The following is a 16,628-nucleotide window of genomic DNA, read 5'->3' as shown; positions in this document are numbered from 1 at the left end:
CAACTCACGGACGGCCATGATCGCAGGGCCCGTCCCCCCGAAAGGCGGGACTCGGGCACTGTGGGTCGGGGGCTTCCGGCGGTGAGTTCGGCGGATGCACACGGGCTTGGGCAGCGGGGTCTCGGATGCGTCCGCACGTGCACACCCAGCAGCGGGCCAGGGGCCCGGGATGCTAGAGGACGGGGCTGGCTCCCGTTCCCCGGGGTTCCGCGTGGGCGTCCCCCGCTCTGCCACCGACGCTTTCTGTCCCTGTGTCTGACTTGAACGTTGCCTTCCGCTCTCGTCTGCGCCGCCCTCAACTTTCCAGAGGGGCGGCGGGGCGGCGGGAGGGCCGTGCTGGTTGTGCCTTCAGCCCTGTGCGAAAACAGACCCTCGGCCTGCAGGGGAGCGGCCCCCGGCGTCGCTGGCCAGGTAAAGGCGGGGCCCGAGTTTGAGAGCCGGGGGCTTTGAGAGAAGTGGGAAACTTGGGGCAGCCTGCAGAAGTCCCCGACCGAGGCAGGTGTGTGTCCCGGAGCCGGGGTCCTGGGGTTGGGGCGTGAGGAGGAGGTGGTTTCTCAGACCCCTTCCTGCGCTGCCGGGGAAGGGCTTTCTAGACCAGGCCTGGATCCAGATTTGGTTCCCGTCATGGATTTGCCCCTTCCTGGTTGTGAGTTGAGGCAGGTTGCTAAACCTCTTTGGACTTTGGTTTCTTCTTCTTTTTTAAAATATTTTTTTAAAATTGTAGCTGAACACAATAGCTTTATTTTATGTATTTATTTTTATGTGGTATTGAGGATCGAACCAGGGCCTCACATGTGTTAGGCAAGCGCTCTACCACTGAGCTATGACCCCAGCCCTGGACTTTGGTTTCTTTACAAGTCAAAAGAAAGAGTATGAGGCTAGGCAGGAGGATCCTGAGTTCAAAGCCATCCTCAGCAAGGGCGAGGTGCTAAGCAACTCAGTGAGACCCTCTCAATAAAATACAAAATAGGGTTGGGGATGTGTGGCTCAGTACCCCCGAGTTCATTCCCTGATTATCCACCCTCCCCCCCCCAAAAAAAAAAGAATGGATTGTGGTGTAGCTTTGTGGCAGAGCACATGCTTGGCGTACTTCAGGCCCTGGGTTCAATACTGAATATATCCACAAAAAAAAAAAAAAAAAAGAAGAAGAAGAAGAAAGAAAAAAAGAAGGAGGGTAGGTGGGAGGCAGGAAAGAAGAAAGTATCCTTTTAGAAGCTTGATTTTTTAAAATTTTGTTAGATTCACAGGTTACAAAGCTTTAGATTTTCAGACTTGGCATTAGTTGCTTTTCGCGGATTAAACTAGTCTAATTTCCTAGTCAGGGCTCTTCAAGGGGAATTTGTCTCTCTTGGCCTTGTTTAGTCCTAACAACAACCTGGTGGGGTAGATGCTGTTACCATATTTGGAGGATGTGAAAAGAAGACAACAGAGAGGTTAAATAACTTGCCTGTGGCTGCATAGTTCAAGAGCATCCCAGTGGGGTTTGAACCCAGGCTTCTGGCACCAAGGCACCTTCCTCATCCCTGTGACTTGCCATCTTGACTTCAGGCGGAAGAAAGGACCTCCTGTGACCCTGATATCTGGAGTGATGGAGGATATGCCCAGGATGATGGAGACTGAGGACCTCCTGCAGCTTCGGCTGCTCAGCCTGAAGCTCCTGAGGCAGCTGCAGGCTGGGCAAGATGCCGTGCAGCGGTCAGTGGCCAAGGCAGCCCCAAAGGTGGGTATTTTCCTTAGGAACTCCCAGGGGACAAGGAAGGGGCTGTCTGACTCTTAAGAATAGTACCCAGGTCTCCAGTGTCTTCTTGATCATTGTGCCTATTTTATGGATGATGCAAAACTGAGGCCTTGGGAGGTAAGGTACTGGGCTGGGACACTGCCCAGGGTGGAGCAGTGATGGCCTAGGCCATGGTGTCTAGTGCAGGCAGGGTGGATGGGCTCTGGCTGTGCTACCCCTTGGGTGACCTGGCTTGCCTTCTCCAGTCAGGCCTGAACTCCTGCAACATCTACGACTCAGAGACACCATTGTCCCCAGAAACTTCCTCAATCTCCTGGCAAGCCTCCTGTTCACAGGACAGATGCCATAAGTGGGACCCGCTGGATACCCATGGAGATGACCCCTGTGATGTGGCCTGGCTTGACAGGGTCAGCCCAAGGGTGGCATCTCAACCACCTGTCAAGGGCCAACACCTAGAGCCCTCGGGCCAACCCAGATTCCACTCACTGACCACCATGGACTCAAAGGAGCCAGCGCCTTTATCAGGGTTGTGTGATCGGGTCCCAAGATCCATCCTGGCTGAACAAAGCGAGCAGTCCAAGGTAACACAGAGAGGTGGGCATCCACCAGTGAGGCTTCCTTGAGCCTCAGTTTCCCTATCTGACAGATGTGCTGTGGGCAGTATCCCTTGGGGCAGAAGGCTTCCAGGAGGTACCTTGAGTTTTATCTGTGCAGCCTAAGTTGTTGATAAGTGTTTCTGCTAGTTTTTCAGACAGCAGTTGGGAAGAATGTGATGAGCCCCATTATACACGTGGGGAGACGAGGCTCGGAGCCTAGACTTCTTCAGAGCCATGCATAAAGTGGGGGCATAAAGCCTAAACTTATTTTCAGGCTTTTGAGCTCTCACTTGAGCCCCAGGGCCCAAGCAGGGTGAAGTCAAGACACATTCCCTGTATCCCCCCATTGTGGGCCTCTTTGAGCCAGGCCTGCCAGCCCAACCCTTGCCCCCTTGGCCTCCCTCCTTAGTCCAGAGTGACCTGCCAGGAGCCTGCCACACCTGAGAGCAGCTGGAGCCTCCAGCCGTACCTGGGCTATGACTGGATTGTAGGTAAGGCCTGCCCTCTGCTCACACCTTTCCTGGGAAGGGGGGTCGAGTCCTGCTTTGTCTGTTCTCTTAGTCTCTGCACAGAGGTGCTGCATCTGTTGAGTGAACAGAGCCAGAGCTGCTGTGTTTTTGAGCATTTATTACATGCTGGGCCCTGCACAGCTCGGCCTAGGTCATCTTTCTGTGTTTCACCCCTAGCCCTCCCCATGGTGGCCTCTGCCTGTTCTCCCCTGGCCTTCTCGGCCTCATTCTTGAATGTTTCGGTATATATGACATCAAATTTGCCATCTTACCCATTTCTAAGTGTGCAGTTCGGTGGCATTAAGGACACTGACATTGCTGTGCCACCATCCATGTCCAGAACTTTCTCATCTTGTATACTGAAACCCTCTGCCAAGGAAACAGACTCTCTGTCCCAGCCTCACCCCAGCCCCTGGCAAGTACCTTCTCCTGTCCCTGCAAATTCTGTATCCCCTCAGGAGATGGGCTTGTTCATGCAGGACCATGTGTCAACGCATCCATGAGTATTCTGTGCATCCTATTCTTATTATTTATTTAAAATATTTATTTTTGTGTGGTGCTGAGGAGCGAACCCAGTGCCTCAGTGCTCTACTGCTGAGCCACAACCCCAGCCCCTATTCTTATTTTTTAAATAGGGCCTTGCTAAGCGGCCAAGGCCTGCCTTGCTCCTCCTACCTCAGCCTCCCAAGTCATCTGCCTGTCTTCTCCATCACTTTTTCTCACACTGAGCTTTATGTCCTGACGTTCCACCAACACTGCTTCCTCCTCACACGCTCTCCTGTCCCACCCACCCCCATCTTCCTGGCTGCTCCTTCCCAGCTCCCTCTGCTGGGTTCTCTTACCTGTTCCTGTCTCTACACCCCAGCATCTGAGGACTCAGTCTTCCAACCCTGCCCTCTCTGTCTTCCCTCCTCCCCTCTGTGATCCCATCTCATCCCAGTACCACGCCTTTTAAAGTTCTCCCTACACCCTCATTTTATCTCTAGCCCATGTCTATCCTCTGAGTCCTAGACTTGTGCTCTGGTCAGCTTTCAATTGCTGTGCTTGTCTATTTTCTGTGCTATCACAGAATACTTGAGGCTGGGTACTTTGTAATACTCTAATAATTAAGTACTTAGCTGGTCATGGTGGTAATCCCAGCAGGCTGAGACAGGGGAATTGCAGGTTTGCAGCAAGCTTCAGCAACTTAGTGAAGCTGTAAGCAACCTAGTGACCCTGACCAAAATTAAAAAAAAAGGCTGGGGATGTGGCTTAGTGATTAAGAGCCCCTGGGTTCAATCCCTGGTGCCAATAATAATAATAATTATTATTATTATTATATACTTTATAATAAGATTTTTATTTAGTCCACAGTTGCAGAGGTTCAAGAGCATGATAGCAACGTCTGGTTGGCCTTGGAGAGGGCCTCAGAGCTGCATTGTAGCATGGTACACAGCATCATGGTAGATAGCATCATGGGGGCACGGGCAGGAGGAGCAAGCAATCACCTGGGTAGATAGGAAGCAGGAGTAAACGAGGGGCCAGCCTTGCTCTTCAGTTAACAGCTTGCTCTCAGGAGTCACCAGGGTCCTGTGAGAAACACATCAGTCCCCTCCCGGGGGGAACCCCCTGCCTCCCACTAGGCCACACCTCAGCACTGCTGCCCCGGGGGCCAGCCTTCCAGCATGTGGACCTTAGGGACACCCAGATCATACCCACCCACAGCAACCAGGTGTCTTGTACTGACCTCACATCTAAGTCCAGGGTCCTGATTCCTCCCCGCCTGCCCCTCCTGCAGCCATCCTGCCTCTATGGATGGCAGCTTCAGGTCCCATAGGTCAGGCCACAGCGTCTGGGTTCACCTCCTGCTGTTTCCCATTCTCTTGTGCTTCCTTCAACACATTTCTAGAATCCAGCTCCCCCTCTCCACCTGGACTGCTGCTGTGGCCTCCCACCTGGTCCCCTGCGTCCCCTCCCCTTGCAGCAGCCAGGGCAGGGATCCTGTAGAAATGCATGGTCTCTCTGATTGTGTCCTTCCTTGTCCCCAAACCCTCTGCAGGCTTCCTGTCCTCTTCCCTTCCAAACTCGCTCCTTACTCCCTTTTTAGCCACTTGTCCCTCCTAGCTGTTTCTCACACAGCAGGCACACCCCTGCCCCAGGGCCTTTGCGTCTGCATTTTCTTTTTTGGGGGGTGCTAGAGATTGAACTCGAGGGCACTTAACCACTGATAGGGCTGGGATCCCAGCCCTGTTTCGGGTTTTATTTAGAGACAGGGTCTCACTGTGTTGCTTGGCCCCTCTCTGTTGCTGAGGATGGCTGTGAACTAATGATACTCGTGCCTCAGCCTTAGCCGCTGGGATGACAGGCCTGTGCCACCGCGCCCAGCTTGCACCTGCGTTTTCATCTGCCTTCAGTGTCCTTCCTGGGATGTCCATGTGGCTTCCTAAGTGCAGTCTAGTCAGGGAGGCCTCCCCTGGCACTGCTGCCTTGCCTCACGTGGTTGCCTGACCCCGCTGTCCTGGTTCCTGGCAGGTCTCACCATTCAGTTTGTCTCACAGATTTCTTTGGTGACTGGTTTGTCTGCAAGGCTCAGGAGGGTGGGGCTTTGCGTCCTGTGCTTTCCCGGCACAGAGCGACGTCAGCCGGCCCGTGGTAAGGGTCCCGTGCAGCAGGTTGGACGGGCCTGAAACAGAACAGCGGTGACAGTGGGTGCCGGGTCCCTCCGCTTTGTCTGGGGTGCAGCGGGGAAGGCAGTGGCTGGGGTGCCAGGGTCGCTGATTGGGCCTTAGACAGTGGCAGCCCGGTGGCTCTCAGCCTCTCTGCCATCGCCGCTGGTGTTCTGCCCACACCAGGGTCCATGGACAGCAGCTCCTCCATCACCAGCAAGCCCGAGACCTTTTTCTCTACGCTGCAGAAGTTCCGGGAGACCAACAAGGAGGAGTGTGTGTACAGTACCCCCGAGTGAGCAGGGGCAGATGAGGGTGGCGGGGCAGATGAGGGTGGCGGGGCAGCTGGGCTCCACTGTGTGGCCTGCTCACCTCCATACCCTCACAGACCCCAGTTCCTAGGCCTGTGTGACAGCAGTGACGTGGAGGAGGACCACGAATGTGAGTGCCCTCGGCCAGGCTGCTGCAGGGTCCGTCTATCCTGGCCCCGCCCCAACTCAAGGCCCCTGAGTTCTTGGGAACTCAGGGAGGGAAACCCTGGACCAGTGCTGGTAGGAGCGTGGGAGCTGAGGTCTGGCCTGGTGGCTTAGAGCCTACCCCGCATGACACCCTCCCCCGAAGCCCGTGGCAGGCCCTGCTGGGCTCAGTCCAGTTCTCAAGAGCCCTGGGAGGATGCTCTCCCCCCCTTGAGTCACAGCCCCTGACTGGGAGGGGGAACAGGTTGGGGGGAAGGTCCAGAACTTGCTCTCCAGAGGGTTGGCGGGCACAATAGTCAGACATCAGGTGCCTGGCATCTGGAACCCCTGGCTCACGGAGGCTGCTGCTTCTCCCGGGCTCACAGGTGTGTACTGTTACCGTGTCAACAAGCGCCTGTTTCTGGTGCCCTTGGATCCTGGCATCCCCTGCCGCCTGTGCGGGAGACCACGGAACCCTCAGGGCCCTAGTACCCTGGTGGAGTCCACTCGGGTCAGGTGAGTGGAGCCATGAGGCAGCAACTGCCCAGGGGATGGACCTGACCCCTGCTGGTTTTGAGTGGGTGAAGATGAGGCTGAGGCTGTGCTGTGGGCAGCCCCTCACTGAAGTCCTGAACAGGGTGAGCATCCCGCTGTCCATCCTGGATCCCCCGCACCAGTACCGAGTCCATCGGCGGAAGAGCTTCGATGCTTCAGACACGCTGGCTCTGCCCCGGGTGAGCAGCTGGGGGCTATGCAGGAATGAGGGGGCCACATGGACCCTAGGTCCAAGCAGTGCTGTGTTGAGGGCAAGCACCGAGTCTTGGGGTATGTGGGGGTGTCATCCATCACCCCTGCTCAGTCCCCTGGGGAGGATGTGCCCTGTGACCCAGCTTCCAGAATAGCTGTCTTTCTGCGCCCGGCACGACATGAATGGACCCCATTTCCTGAGCTCTTGCATGCTGTGTACATGGTGTCACCCCCACTCCATGTTGCAGGGGCTGAGACAGCGGAGCTCGTGCCTTGGTAGAAGAGCTGGGGTGTAACCCTGGATCTCGGTGCTTCCTCGAGTGCTTCCTTAGCCCCACCCTTTCCTGTTTCCCGCTAGGATGGGTGTCCAGGGCCACCCACGTACCCCCAGTAGAAAGGGCGGCTGGGGTTGGAGGAAGAGGAGGAGTGGGAGCTAGTTGGCTTCTCTGCAGTGGTGTGAGGGGTCCACCCTCAGGGTGTTGGGGCAAGGGGAGCAGTTCAGTGAGGTAGGACGTGTTGGGTGCTCGGTGCTGGGGCAAAGCCTGGATGAGACGCACTCTGCCCTCCCTGCCCTTACCTCCCAATGGCTAGGCCAGCAGGGAGAGGAAAGGCCCAGGGTCATCAGTGGGCCCCTTCCCTGGGGGAGGCTGAGACTGCTTAGTGGATCTTCCACCTGATGGGGCCCCAGGCCAGGTTCCTTTAACCCTTCACTCTCCACAGCACTGTCTGCTAGGCTGGGACATCCTTCCTCCAAAATCTGAGAGAAGTACAGCCCCCAAGAGCCTTGACCTCTGGTCCTCCATCTCCGAGGCCCAGCACCAGGAGCTGTCACCGTCTAGCTCCCGCGTGGTAGGGTCCAGGTTGTGCCCAAGCCTGGGGTACCCTGTGAGGGACAGATACCTTGGAGCAGGCCTGGGGACCAGAGTGCCCTGGGGGGGCAGGATTGGGGGTGCCAGGGCCTGCCCACCCCCACCGACAGGCACCCTTTGACTCCACCACTCCTTGCTGCCCACCCTGTTTTACCCAGAAAGGTGACCCTGACTTTAAAATGCAGGAGGGCCCGAGGCTGGGCCTGGGGACGACCTGTCCCCCAGGTTGCCCCGACGCTTCTCTGTTCACCATCCAGGCCTTGCCAGTGCGGGTCCCACCCCCTACTCCTGTCTGGTCAGAACCCCAGGGCACCTGGCCCTGTGTCCCATGGCAGAAGCCCTAAGGACCGACTTCCTGGAGGAGGAGGGCGCGTTCACCTGCGCCTCTGACCTCACCGTAGCGGGCGCTGCCTTTGAAACAGACGGCCCCACCAGCCTCAGCTGCAGCAGCTCAGGCCCACCTAGGTTGGGCAGCTGCGAGGGCCCAGGCCTGTTTCCTCCTTGGGGTCCAGAGGGGAGGGTCTCCCAGGTGGAGGTGAGGGAATTCTCTGCAAGTTTGTAAATAAAGCTTAGTGCTCGCTGCAGCTGTGACCCACACGTGTGCCCTCTCCTGGTGCCCGAGATCCCCAGAGGGCACCTGGCCCCAGCTGGCCCCCCTCTCCTGGGGAGAGACACTGACCACCCGGGCAGAGTGCACCCATCACTGCGAGTGTGGTGCCCTGCAGCTCCCACCAGACAGGTGGGGGTCAAGGTGGGTGTTAAAAAGCTACCTCTGCAAGGGCCTCAGTAGAAGCTGGATGGTGTTGGGTCAGTGGTCCCCGAAACCAGTCTCCACCCAAACAAGGGCTCTCTTGGGCCCTTTGCCAGGTGGCTCCCACACGCTCCTCTCTAGCCCAGTCCTGGAAGCTGTAGGTGACAGATGAGGAGATTAGGGGTAGACAGATACCTACCCTGTTTTACCCAGAAAGGTGACCCTGACTTTAAAATGCAGGAGGGCCTGAGGCTGGGCCTGGGGACGACCTGCCCCCCAGATAAGGTTGGCAGAGAACCCAGATGTCGCCACCATTTTTAAAAAGCAGCACCCTGGCTGGGTGCAGTGGCGTACACCTGTAATCCCAGTGGCTTGGGAGACTGAGACAGGAGAATCGGGAGTTCAAAGCCATCCTCAGCCATGGTGAGATGCAAAGGTAAAATACAAAATAGGGCTGGGATGGGGCTTGGTGGTTGAATGCCCCTGAGTTCAATCCCTGGTATCCCCGCCCCTACCAAAAAAAAAAAAAATGCTTCTTGCCAGGCAAAGTGACGCAGACCTTTAAGGCAGGAGATAATGAGTTCAAGGCCAGCCTCAGCAACTTAGTGAGACACTATCTGAAAATATACAAAAGGACTGGGAATGTGACTCAGTGGTAAATGATCCCTGGGTTCACTCCCAGTACCAGGGTGAGGTGGGGCATCCAGTTTTTCTCCCATCGTGTATATATTGAGTTGAACAATATGAAGTTCCTGATTTTTGTGGGACAAAAGTGGGGACACAGAAACCTGGTTTAGAAGAGCTCTTATTCCTTAGCTAAGGTGGCACTGGGCTGTGCTGTCCTGTGCTCCTGCTTGCAAGGCTTGATTGAAGCCCTTTTCCCCTTGTTTATAGCCACATATTAGAATAAGCTGGGTCATGCTGCAATAACAAGTTAATGTCACAAATTTGAGCAGTTTAAGGAGAGGTGAAGATTTATCCATTATGGGTCATGCGAGGCCCAGGCCAACAGACAGTACTGTGTAGAACATCATCAGAAGCCTCAGCCTAGAAGAGACAGGGTTTCTCTATATTGCCCAGAGGCTGAGGCAGGAAGATCCCAAGTTCAAGGCCACCTTGGGCCATGTAGAAAGACCCAGTCTCAAAATTTAAAAAGTAAAAGGACGGGGGATATATCTGTATCCCAGCCCTTTCCCTGCTCTTTTTGATTTTTAAAACAAGATTTCACTTAGTTGCTGAGGTTGGCCTCAAACTTGCGGTCTCAGCCTCCGAAGTCACTAGTTTACAGGTGTGAGCCACCACCCAGCTTGAGAGTTGGTGGTTTCTGTTGAGAATTCTTTGGCCAATGGGAGAAGAGAATCTAGAAGTCTTTCTGTCAAAAATCACAGATGTACAAAGGTGAATGAATCAGTTACAGGTGCAGCTGTGGATCACCGACGCTCCAAAGAGCAGCAGCCTAAACCAGACTGGGTTCCTTTTGGTAAGAGTCTGGGCTGGATGCTTTGATGGGCCATTCAGTCACCAGGCAAGTGGTTTCTATGGAAAAATAGTTATTTTGAAAATGTAGAAGGTCCCTAACCCACTGCTTCCAGTCAGTTCCACGCACAAGAAATCACAGCCCAGGGGTCCCAGATAGTTACTCTGTACACCACCCAGGAAAATGCTGCTTGTTCAGCTCAACTGCCGACTGCTGACCTCAGAGACGTGAAAATGTGAAGTGATTTGCATCTTAGAGTCAATGAGATGCAAAAGGCCTAAGCCTAAGAATTCCAGTCTTTATGTACTGACCTCTTGCTCTGCCTGTCCCAGGCCTTCAAGGCCACCTTACCTAGTGGTGGCTTTTTTGAGTCAGTCTAGAGTGATGGGCTGGGATGGGAGACGAGTCCTTATGTGGCCTTGGCTGTAACCTGATCTGTGAGGCTTTCTGCCCAGAATGCCTGGGAGGTTCTGGAGAAGGCCCTGGGCCGCACTTGCATCTGGTGCAACCCCGACTGCTCCCCCAAACCAGAGTTTTTGTTTTTTTGGTACTGGAGATTGAACCCAGAGGCACTATCCCACTGAGCTACATCCTCAGCCCTTTTATTTATTTATTTTTGGAGGCAGGATCTCACTAAGTTCTGAGGCTGGCCTCGAACTTGTGGTCCTCCTACCTCAGCCTTTCTAGTCGCTGGGAGTACAGGCGTGCACCACCAGCCTGGACGGACTCACTTCTTAGGAATGCTTTTGTCAGGGCACAGGCTTCTTCAGCCTAAGGGGCTCCCAGAATAAAGGTCACAGGCCGAGGCCCTCTTAACAGCCTCGTGTCTTCCAGTCTGTCCCTGTCCTCCGTTCCACCTTCTGCACCTGTTCCCTGCTGCCCTCCCGCTGCTTGCAAGGCCAGCCTGACTCCTGATCCACGCTTCCTGTAACTTGAGGGTTCCCAGGACACTCTTGGAGCTCTTGGAGCACTTGCTTTGGCTCCGTCCACATCAGCTCGCACATCTCTCCTTTGGAGAGGCCCCCCACCTCTGGAGCCCTTGGACCACGCCCAGGGACCTCCCTACACTCTGTGGCCCTTCCACAGCAGTAAGTAGCAAACCACTGAGTGCCTCTCTCTCCTGTGAGAACTGAAACTGCACCGGAGCAGAGCCAGCATCTTTGCTCTTCATGGAAATGTTTTCATTTTCTGTCTCTAAAGTTTCAGCATTTGGCCGCCTTCTCCAGCCTCCTCTCTCATCGGCCTCCAGGGTGACCTGAGCCTGTGCTTTCATTTCTGTGAACAGGACTTTGTGGTCAGGCCTCAGTGCGCTGTTCTCTGTTCTTTTTTGTTGTTTTATCCTCCTCTTGGCCCTTCTTCTTTTGGAGGGGGGTACCCGGGGCACTCGACCACTGAGCCACATCCCCAGCCCTATTTCGTGTTTTATTTAGAGACAGGGTCTCACTGAGTTGCTTAGGGCCTCACCATTGCTGAGGCTGGCTTTGAATTTGCAATCCTCCTGTCTTAGCCTCCTGAGCCACTGGGATTACAGGCGTGTGCCACCGCGCCTGGCTGTCCCTTCTGAGTATGTAGCATTAAAGGAAAAAAGTGAGATCTTTTACTTCTTCCATCACTGACGCCTGTGTTAGCCACTTAGAGATGAGGACGACTCGAGTCCTCCTTTGTGTGGACCGCAGTGTGGAGACTGGAGACAGCCGAGTGTGTGGAAAGGCGGCCGCACGTGCTGCAGATAGAGCCCGGGTCCTTGACGCGGTGGGTGGCACTTCTGCCCTTCACCCACTCATTCATTCATTCCTTCATCGCGTGCGTGTTGGGCACCGTGCCAGCCTCCGCAGACGGTGGTGACCAGGCCACACCAGCACGGACAGCAGCTGTCTGGGCTGCGGAGCTTCCGTGCTGTGGGTGAGGCGACAGAAATGAGCCAGGAAGTGGGGAACGGCAGCTGGTGGCGTAAGCGCCACTTCCCTGTCCTAGTCCTGCCCTAGTCCTGCCCTCCCGCGCCCTCCCAGGTGAGGAGCCTCTGCAAAGCCGCTGGCTCTGTCCCCCCTTCTCCCAGCGCAGGGCAAGCGCCGCCGCCGCTCTCCGTGTTAACCCTCGGGCTCCCCGCCTCTGGGTCTTTTCTCGCCCTCTTGCTTCTGCCCAGAACTTTCCCCAAACCCACCCAACTCCTACTCGGGCCTCCCCTGGTCCCCGGAACCCCCTGCACTCTGCTCAACTCCGAGGTCCCTGAGGCAGGCGCCAAGCAGTGTGCCCAGGGCCGAGTCCAGAACAGCCGTGGCACTTGACGGTGCTCAGTAGTGGATGAGGGGTGGGAGTGCCCTCCAGCCTGCAGGCTCTGGCTCCTGGCCCTCAGGGCCATGGGCTGACAGGAGGTGACCTCGTGGCAGTGCCCAGGACCAGGAGAGGATCGGGCCGCACAGCACCTGCCTGGGGTAAAACCCAAGTTCACATTCAAGGGCAGCTGCTCTCGTGTCACGGTCACCCCTAAGCATTGTAAGCCGCACCGTCGCAAGTTGGGGACTGTGTGTAAATGCCAAGACGTCAAGGTTGCCATCGGCTCTTCCTGTCCCCACTCACCTGTCATGGGGTGGCCATCAACCAGAGCCAAGGGACACCCTGAGCTCACTCCTGTTGGCACCTTCCCAGGAGGGTCAGAGGCGAGGAGACGGCCCTCCTCCTGGCCCACGGGGCTGCTCCGGACCAGCGCAGGAGGCAGGAGGCTGTGGTGACCAGGCCCTCCCCGCGGCCGTCGCTTGGGACATGGGGAGGGCCTGGTGCACTTCCTGGGAGGGTAGACGCCTGAGGTGTGCAAGAGTCATGAGGGGAAGTCCGGGCTGCTGTGGCGAGGGTGGCATGTGAGGTTGGGTGCTTTCTGTCAGGTGTCTGACGACGGCTTGGGGCTCTGGGGACAGCCCCTGTTGTGGCACCAAGCTGGGCTCTGACCACAGGTGTTCTCAGGCCCTCAGGGAGGCAGGTTTTCTTCTTGTGTCCAAAGCCCCAGCAGCCCCCGAGACTCAACGGAAACCACTTGGCCTCCCCGGGCCCCGCTATTAGGACTGACCCCCACTGTCCCCAGACAGGAGGCCTGTCTTGGCCAGCCAGGACGGGGACCCTACAAGGCTCAGCCTGTGGAGGAGGAGGGAGGGAGGGCTTTGAGGATCCTCCAGGCCTCGGGTGTGGCGTGCATGTGAGATGGAGAACCCTAGCCACAGGAGACTCAGCTGCCTGTCCTTCCCATTTCCAACAAATTCTGACCACTCCCTGGGCACGGCCACCTCCACTCCTGGGGAAGCCCCTGCTTCGAAAGGGAAAGCACGTGGCACCAGTGCCAGCTGTGTAGGGTAGAGCACTGGCCTGTGGGTCAGTATCTACTCCTGCCTGTGGGCAAGTCAGTGGTCCTCTCTGAGCCTCAGTTTCCTCCTCTGTGGAATGTAGGTTATAACACTACCTAAAGCCACCTCAATGTGGGTGTTTGGAGACTACAAGGAAAGGATCAGATACAGTGCCTAGCGCAGTGCCCAGCACACAGTACATGCATAATAAATGTATGGTATTATTTGAAACAAGGGCCCACGCACATGTAAGATTGGGGTGTTCTATTTTGGGGGTGGCCCACCTACCTGGACTGATATACAGTAAGGACTGAGAGAGGGAGGGGAAGATCCTGGACACTTCTCCATTAAACAGTGGATAGTGAGTTACGCCTGGTGTCTGGCAGGAGCTGGCTCCATGGGGCTTCAAGCTGGGGAGGTCTGGCCAGGGTGGGGTAGGCAGGTGTGAGAGGCCTGGGCACCCTCAGGCCCTTCCAGGAATTCTTGCTTGGAAACTGGGGACATGGGACTGCGTGTAGCATAGTGTAGGACAGCAGGATGTGGTGACCAGCCCCCACCCTCTCCTCCTCCAGGGGTAAGTCCTGCTAACTACCTGCCCACTGCCAAACCTTTCCCCTCCTGAGCTGTTGGGATTACAGGGTGCCACCATGCCGTCTGGGATCCAGGGTTTTGGTTTTGTACTGGGGATGGGCTCAGGGGTCCTCTCCTGCTAGCTGTGCCCCCAGTGCTGTTACTTTTATTTTGAAACAGGGCCTCGCTAAGCTGCCCAGCCTCTGGGATTGCAAGTGCGCACCCCTGGGGTCTTTTGACAGCCATTCCCTGTGCCTGCTGCTGGGCCAGCACATGCAGGGCTCCCTGGCCTCGGCCATGCAGGCCAGCCCTGGGTGAGGGTGGCCTTCACAAGCTCCTGGGGCCACTGACAGCCGTGAGCCAAGGCCCAGAGTGCATTTGCCCTTTGTCCCTGTGGTGGTCCCCATCTCAGGCCGTCTCGCTGTGCCTCCTGACCAGCTGGGTGGGCCTCCAGAAGGCTTCCCATCCCCTAGACCCAGCTCTCAGGCTCCATGGCCCCTGGCCGTGAAGGGCACTCAGTCTCAAACCATGAGTCCACCAGGAACCTCCGAATGTGGCCTCCTTTGGATTAAGGGTCTTCGCAGCTGCAGTGGAGGTAGACGGGGGGGGGGGGGTGCCGTCGTCCTGTACTAGGGAGGCCCCAGCTCCAACACGGGTCCTCCTAGGACACGGGAAAGGAGCGGGCACAGACACCCGGGAAAGGGATGTTCCAGAGGCAGCTGGGACTGGAGCCTTTACAAGCCAAGGGCACCAGGAGCCAGGAGAGGAACGTTGTCCCTGGGGCCTCCAGAGGAGCCCACCCTGCTGATACCCTGGCCTTGGACTTCTGGCCCCTGGGGAGACAGAGCCTCAGCACCGGGCCCAGTTGGGTCCCCCTGAACTCAGGATCCCCAGAAATGCACAGGTGTGGGACGCGGACCTCGGAGGTGAGGGGAGCCCCGCAGGTGAGCATGGGGCCCCTGGGGCTGGAGTCCTGAAGGAAGTTTGCAGTGGGCCACCACAGGAGGAGGGCCACGAAGGCCACCAGGAAGCCACACAGCCCTCAGAGGAGCAGCCCCGCCCCCCAGCCTCCAGCAGCAGGGGTCAGCAGCTGCTGGTGCCTGTGGCCTGCGGTGGGTGGTCGGTAGGTGAGAGGCTCCCTGGTGCCAGGAACTTCCTTGTGAGGCCGAGGACGGTGGCTGCCTCCCGCCCACACTCCCTGGACTCCAGAGCTGCCTGGCCTGGGCCTCGTTTTCCCACCAAGAATGCTGCCTGTTCAGCCATGATGGCCTGTGGCAGGTGACAGGTGGGGGAGGTGGCTGGCTGTGGGTGGGCAGCAGAAGGCCCGATGGCCGGATGGGGTTCTGTGCCCACCTCACCTCTGGTGTGCCACCAGCAACTGGGACTTGGCCTCGTGGCTCTTCTCGTCTGACCACTCCAGCCCCCGAGGTTCTATAAATCTGGGGAAGCATCTGTCTCAGGAGCTAATTAAATCCTGGAGCTCCTGACCTGTGATGTCACTTAGTATCATAATAAGGAGGGGTTAGGTAGTTCCTACTATGTGCCAGGCGCTATTCTGAGAGCTTACACCTCTGAGCTCCAACTACCCTATGAGTAAAGTATTATTGCCATCTTATAGATGGGGAAACGGAGACACAGAGAGTTTAAGTGATTTGCTTAAGGCCACACAGTCAGCAAATGACCACACTGGAATTTGAACTCAGACCATCGTGAACTCTGGAATCCATACTTGTAAGCTCTGCCATGTGCCGGCCAGTGACATGGTTCCTGGTATTTCTTTCCTCCGGGGCCTGGCTTGGGGTTGGGCTCTTGTTTTCTTGAGGTCAGTGCCAAGCCCAGGCATGGAATGAGGGAGACCCTGTCTGGTCCTTGCCCCATGGGCCACTGGCACAAGCACCCGTCCGGAGCCCTCTCACACACTCACCCCCTCACGCTCGAGCGTGCTCACACATGGATACACGCACACACGTGCTGGGGGCCCGTGGCAGTCACTGTGGCCCCACAACTTAGTCATCCGACCCCCGGCCTCGCTTCCTTCCCCAGAGCTGCTGTGGCTCCTCTCAGCTGCGCCCTTCTCTGTTCCTCTCAGTCTCACTTTTCGTTCTGACTGCGAAGGACTTTTTTTTCTCGATCTCTCTCTTGTGGTTTTCACAGTACTGGTGACTCCAGCTCAACCCCAAACCTGCCGGGCCACCACCTGCCGGTCGGATCTGTGCACTGGGGCTGGGAGAGGCCCAGGACTTCCCTGCTTGAGGCTTGATAGAGAGGAGGCAGGCTCCGAGGAGGAGTGAGGTCACCAGGCGGGGGGTGGGGACAGACCCCAGACACCCGTGTGGTGTGTGGTTTCAACGTCAGCTCTGGGAGCCCCGGGGGGTGCCTGGGGTCGCCAGCTGATCACAGAGCTCCCCTAGACGCTGACACCTGGGCACCCCAGATGTGTCACCCCCCTGAGTCAGGCCTGGGGGTCTCCCAGCTGGCCCTTCCACCTGCTTCCCACAGCTGCTGGGGACCTCTGGGCTGGGCTCAGAGCCACTCCTGGGGTGCTGGACTCCTGTGTGAAGCAGAGGGTGACTCAGCCACGCAGGGTCCCGGGAAGGAGTGGCGCTACCTACCCAAAGGCTGTCCCAGTGAGCCACATTCCCAGATGCTTCCCTCTGATGTGACTTTGGACAAGCCACCTCTCTACTGATTTTCTTATTTATAAAATAGCTTCTCGAGGGCCTGGGAAAGGTAGGAACTGTACTAACAGATTTCTTTTAAAATAAATTCAAGTGTGAAAGAAAATGTCTTTTATAATGTCCACCTCACGGGATAGGTGGGGTAAGATGAGCTCATGTGGAAAAGACCTGTGAGAGGCCGATTGTGTCCCCTAAACTTGTAGGTTGGAGCCGTCATCCCAGCGGGACTGTACTTGGAGACAGGGCCTTTGAAGGGTAATT

At 56.7% G+C, this 16,628-nt stretch overlaps 1 protein-coding gene across 6 annotated transcripts; it reads left to right on the top strand.

Moving 5' to 3' along the window:
- Window positions 1-48: 48 nt before the first annotated feature.
- On the top strand, window positions 49-8,143 carry LOC107155487 (migration and invasion inhibitory protein). 6 transcript variants are annotated; one of them, XR_007340756.1, is made up of 10 exons: window positions 49-411; window positions 1,549-1,720; window positions 1,984-2,319; window positions 2,744-2,825; window positions 5,675-5,783; window positions 5,877-6,039; window positions 6,330-6,459; window positions 6,581-6,677; window positions 7,411-7,539; window positions 7,817-7,838. XR_007340756.1 is itself a non-coding variant. In XM_048783589.1 (10 exons), the coding sequence occupies exons 3-10, from the start codon at window positions 1,589-1,591 to the stop codon at window positions 7,678-7,680; spliced, it is 1,209 nt and encodes a 402-aa protein (XP_048639546.1). In that variant the 5' UTR covers window positions 49-339; window positions 381-411; window positions 1,549-1,588; the 3' UTR covers window positions 7,681-8,143. The 6 variants fall into 6 exon arrangements, 4 of the variants coding, with proteins under 4 accessions (XP_048639546.1, XP_015356855.1, XP_015356851.1 ...); XM_048783589.1 differs by having other exon boundaries at window positions 49-339; window positions 381-411; window positions 5,877-5,929; window positions 7,411-8,143; XM_015501369.1 differs by having other exon boundaries at window positions 5,877-5,929; window positions 7,817-8,143.
- Window positions 8,144-16,628: the final 8,485 nt, after the last annotated feature.

The sequence above is a fragment of the Marmota marmota genome, unplaced genomic scaffold (assembly GCF_001458135.2).
Source record: "Marmota marmota marmota unplaced genomic scaffold, marMar, whole genome shotgun sequence".
NCBI classification, from domain to species: Eukaryota; Metazoa; Chordata; class Mammalia; order Rodentia; family Sciuridae; genus Marmota; species Marmota marmota.
The sequence above is the reverse complement of the archived record's forward strand: the minus strand, read 5'-3'. Positions and strand labels throughout refer to the sequence as shown.

Excerpts from the sequence above, each read along its gene's own strand:
- LOC107155487 (XM_048783589.1), top strand. The coding sequence starts at position 1,589 with ATGGAGGATATGCCCAGGATGATGGAGACTGAGGACCTCCTGCAGCTT. Across the intron at positions 2,320-2,743 it reads AACAAAGCGAGCAGTCCAAG|TCCAGAGTGACCTGCCAGGA; the intron begins GTAACACAGAGA and ends CTCCCTCCTTAG. Across the intron at positions 5,930-6,329 it reads CGTGGAGGAGGACCACGAAT|GTGTGTACTGTTACCGTGTC; the intron begins GTGAGTGCCCTC and ends CCGGGCTCACAG.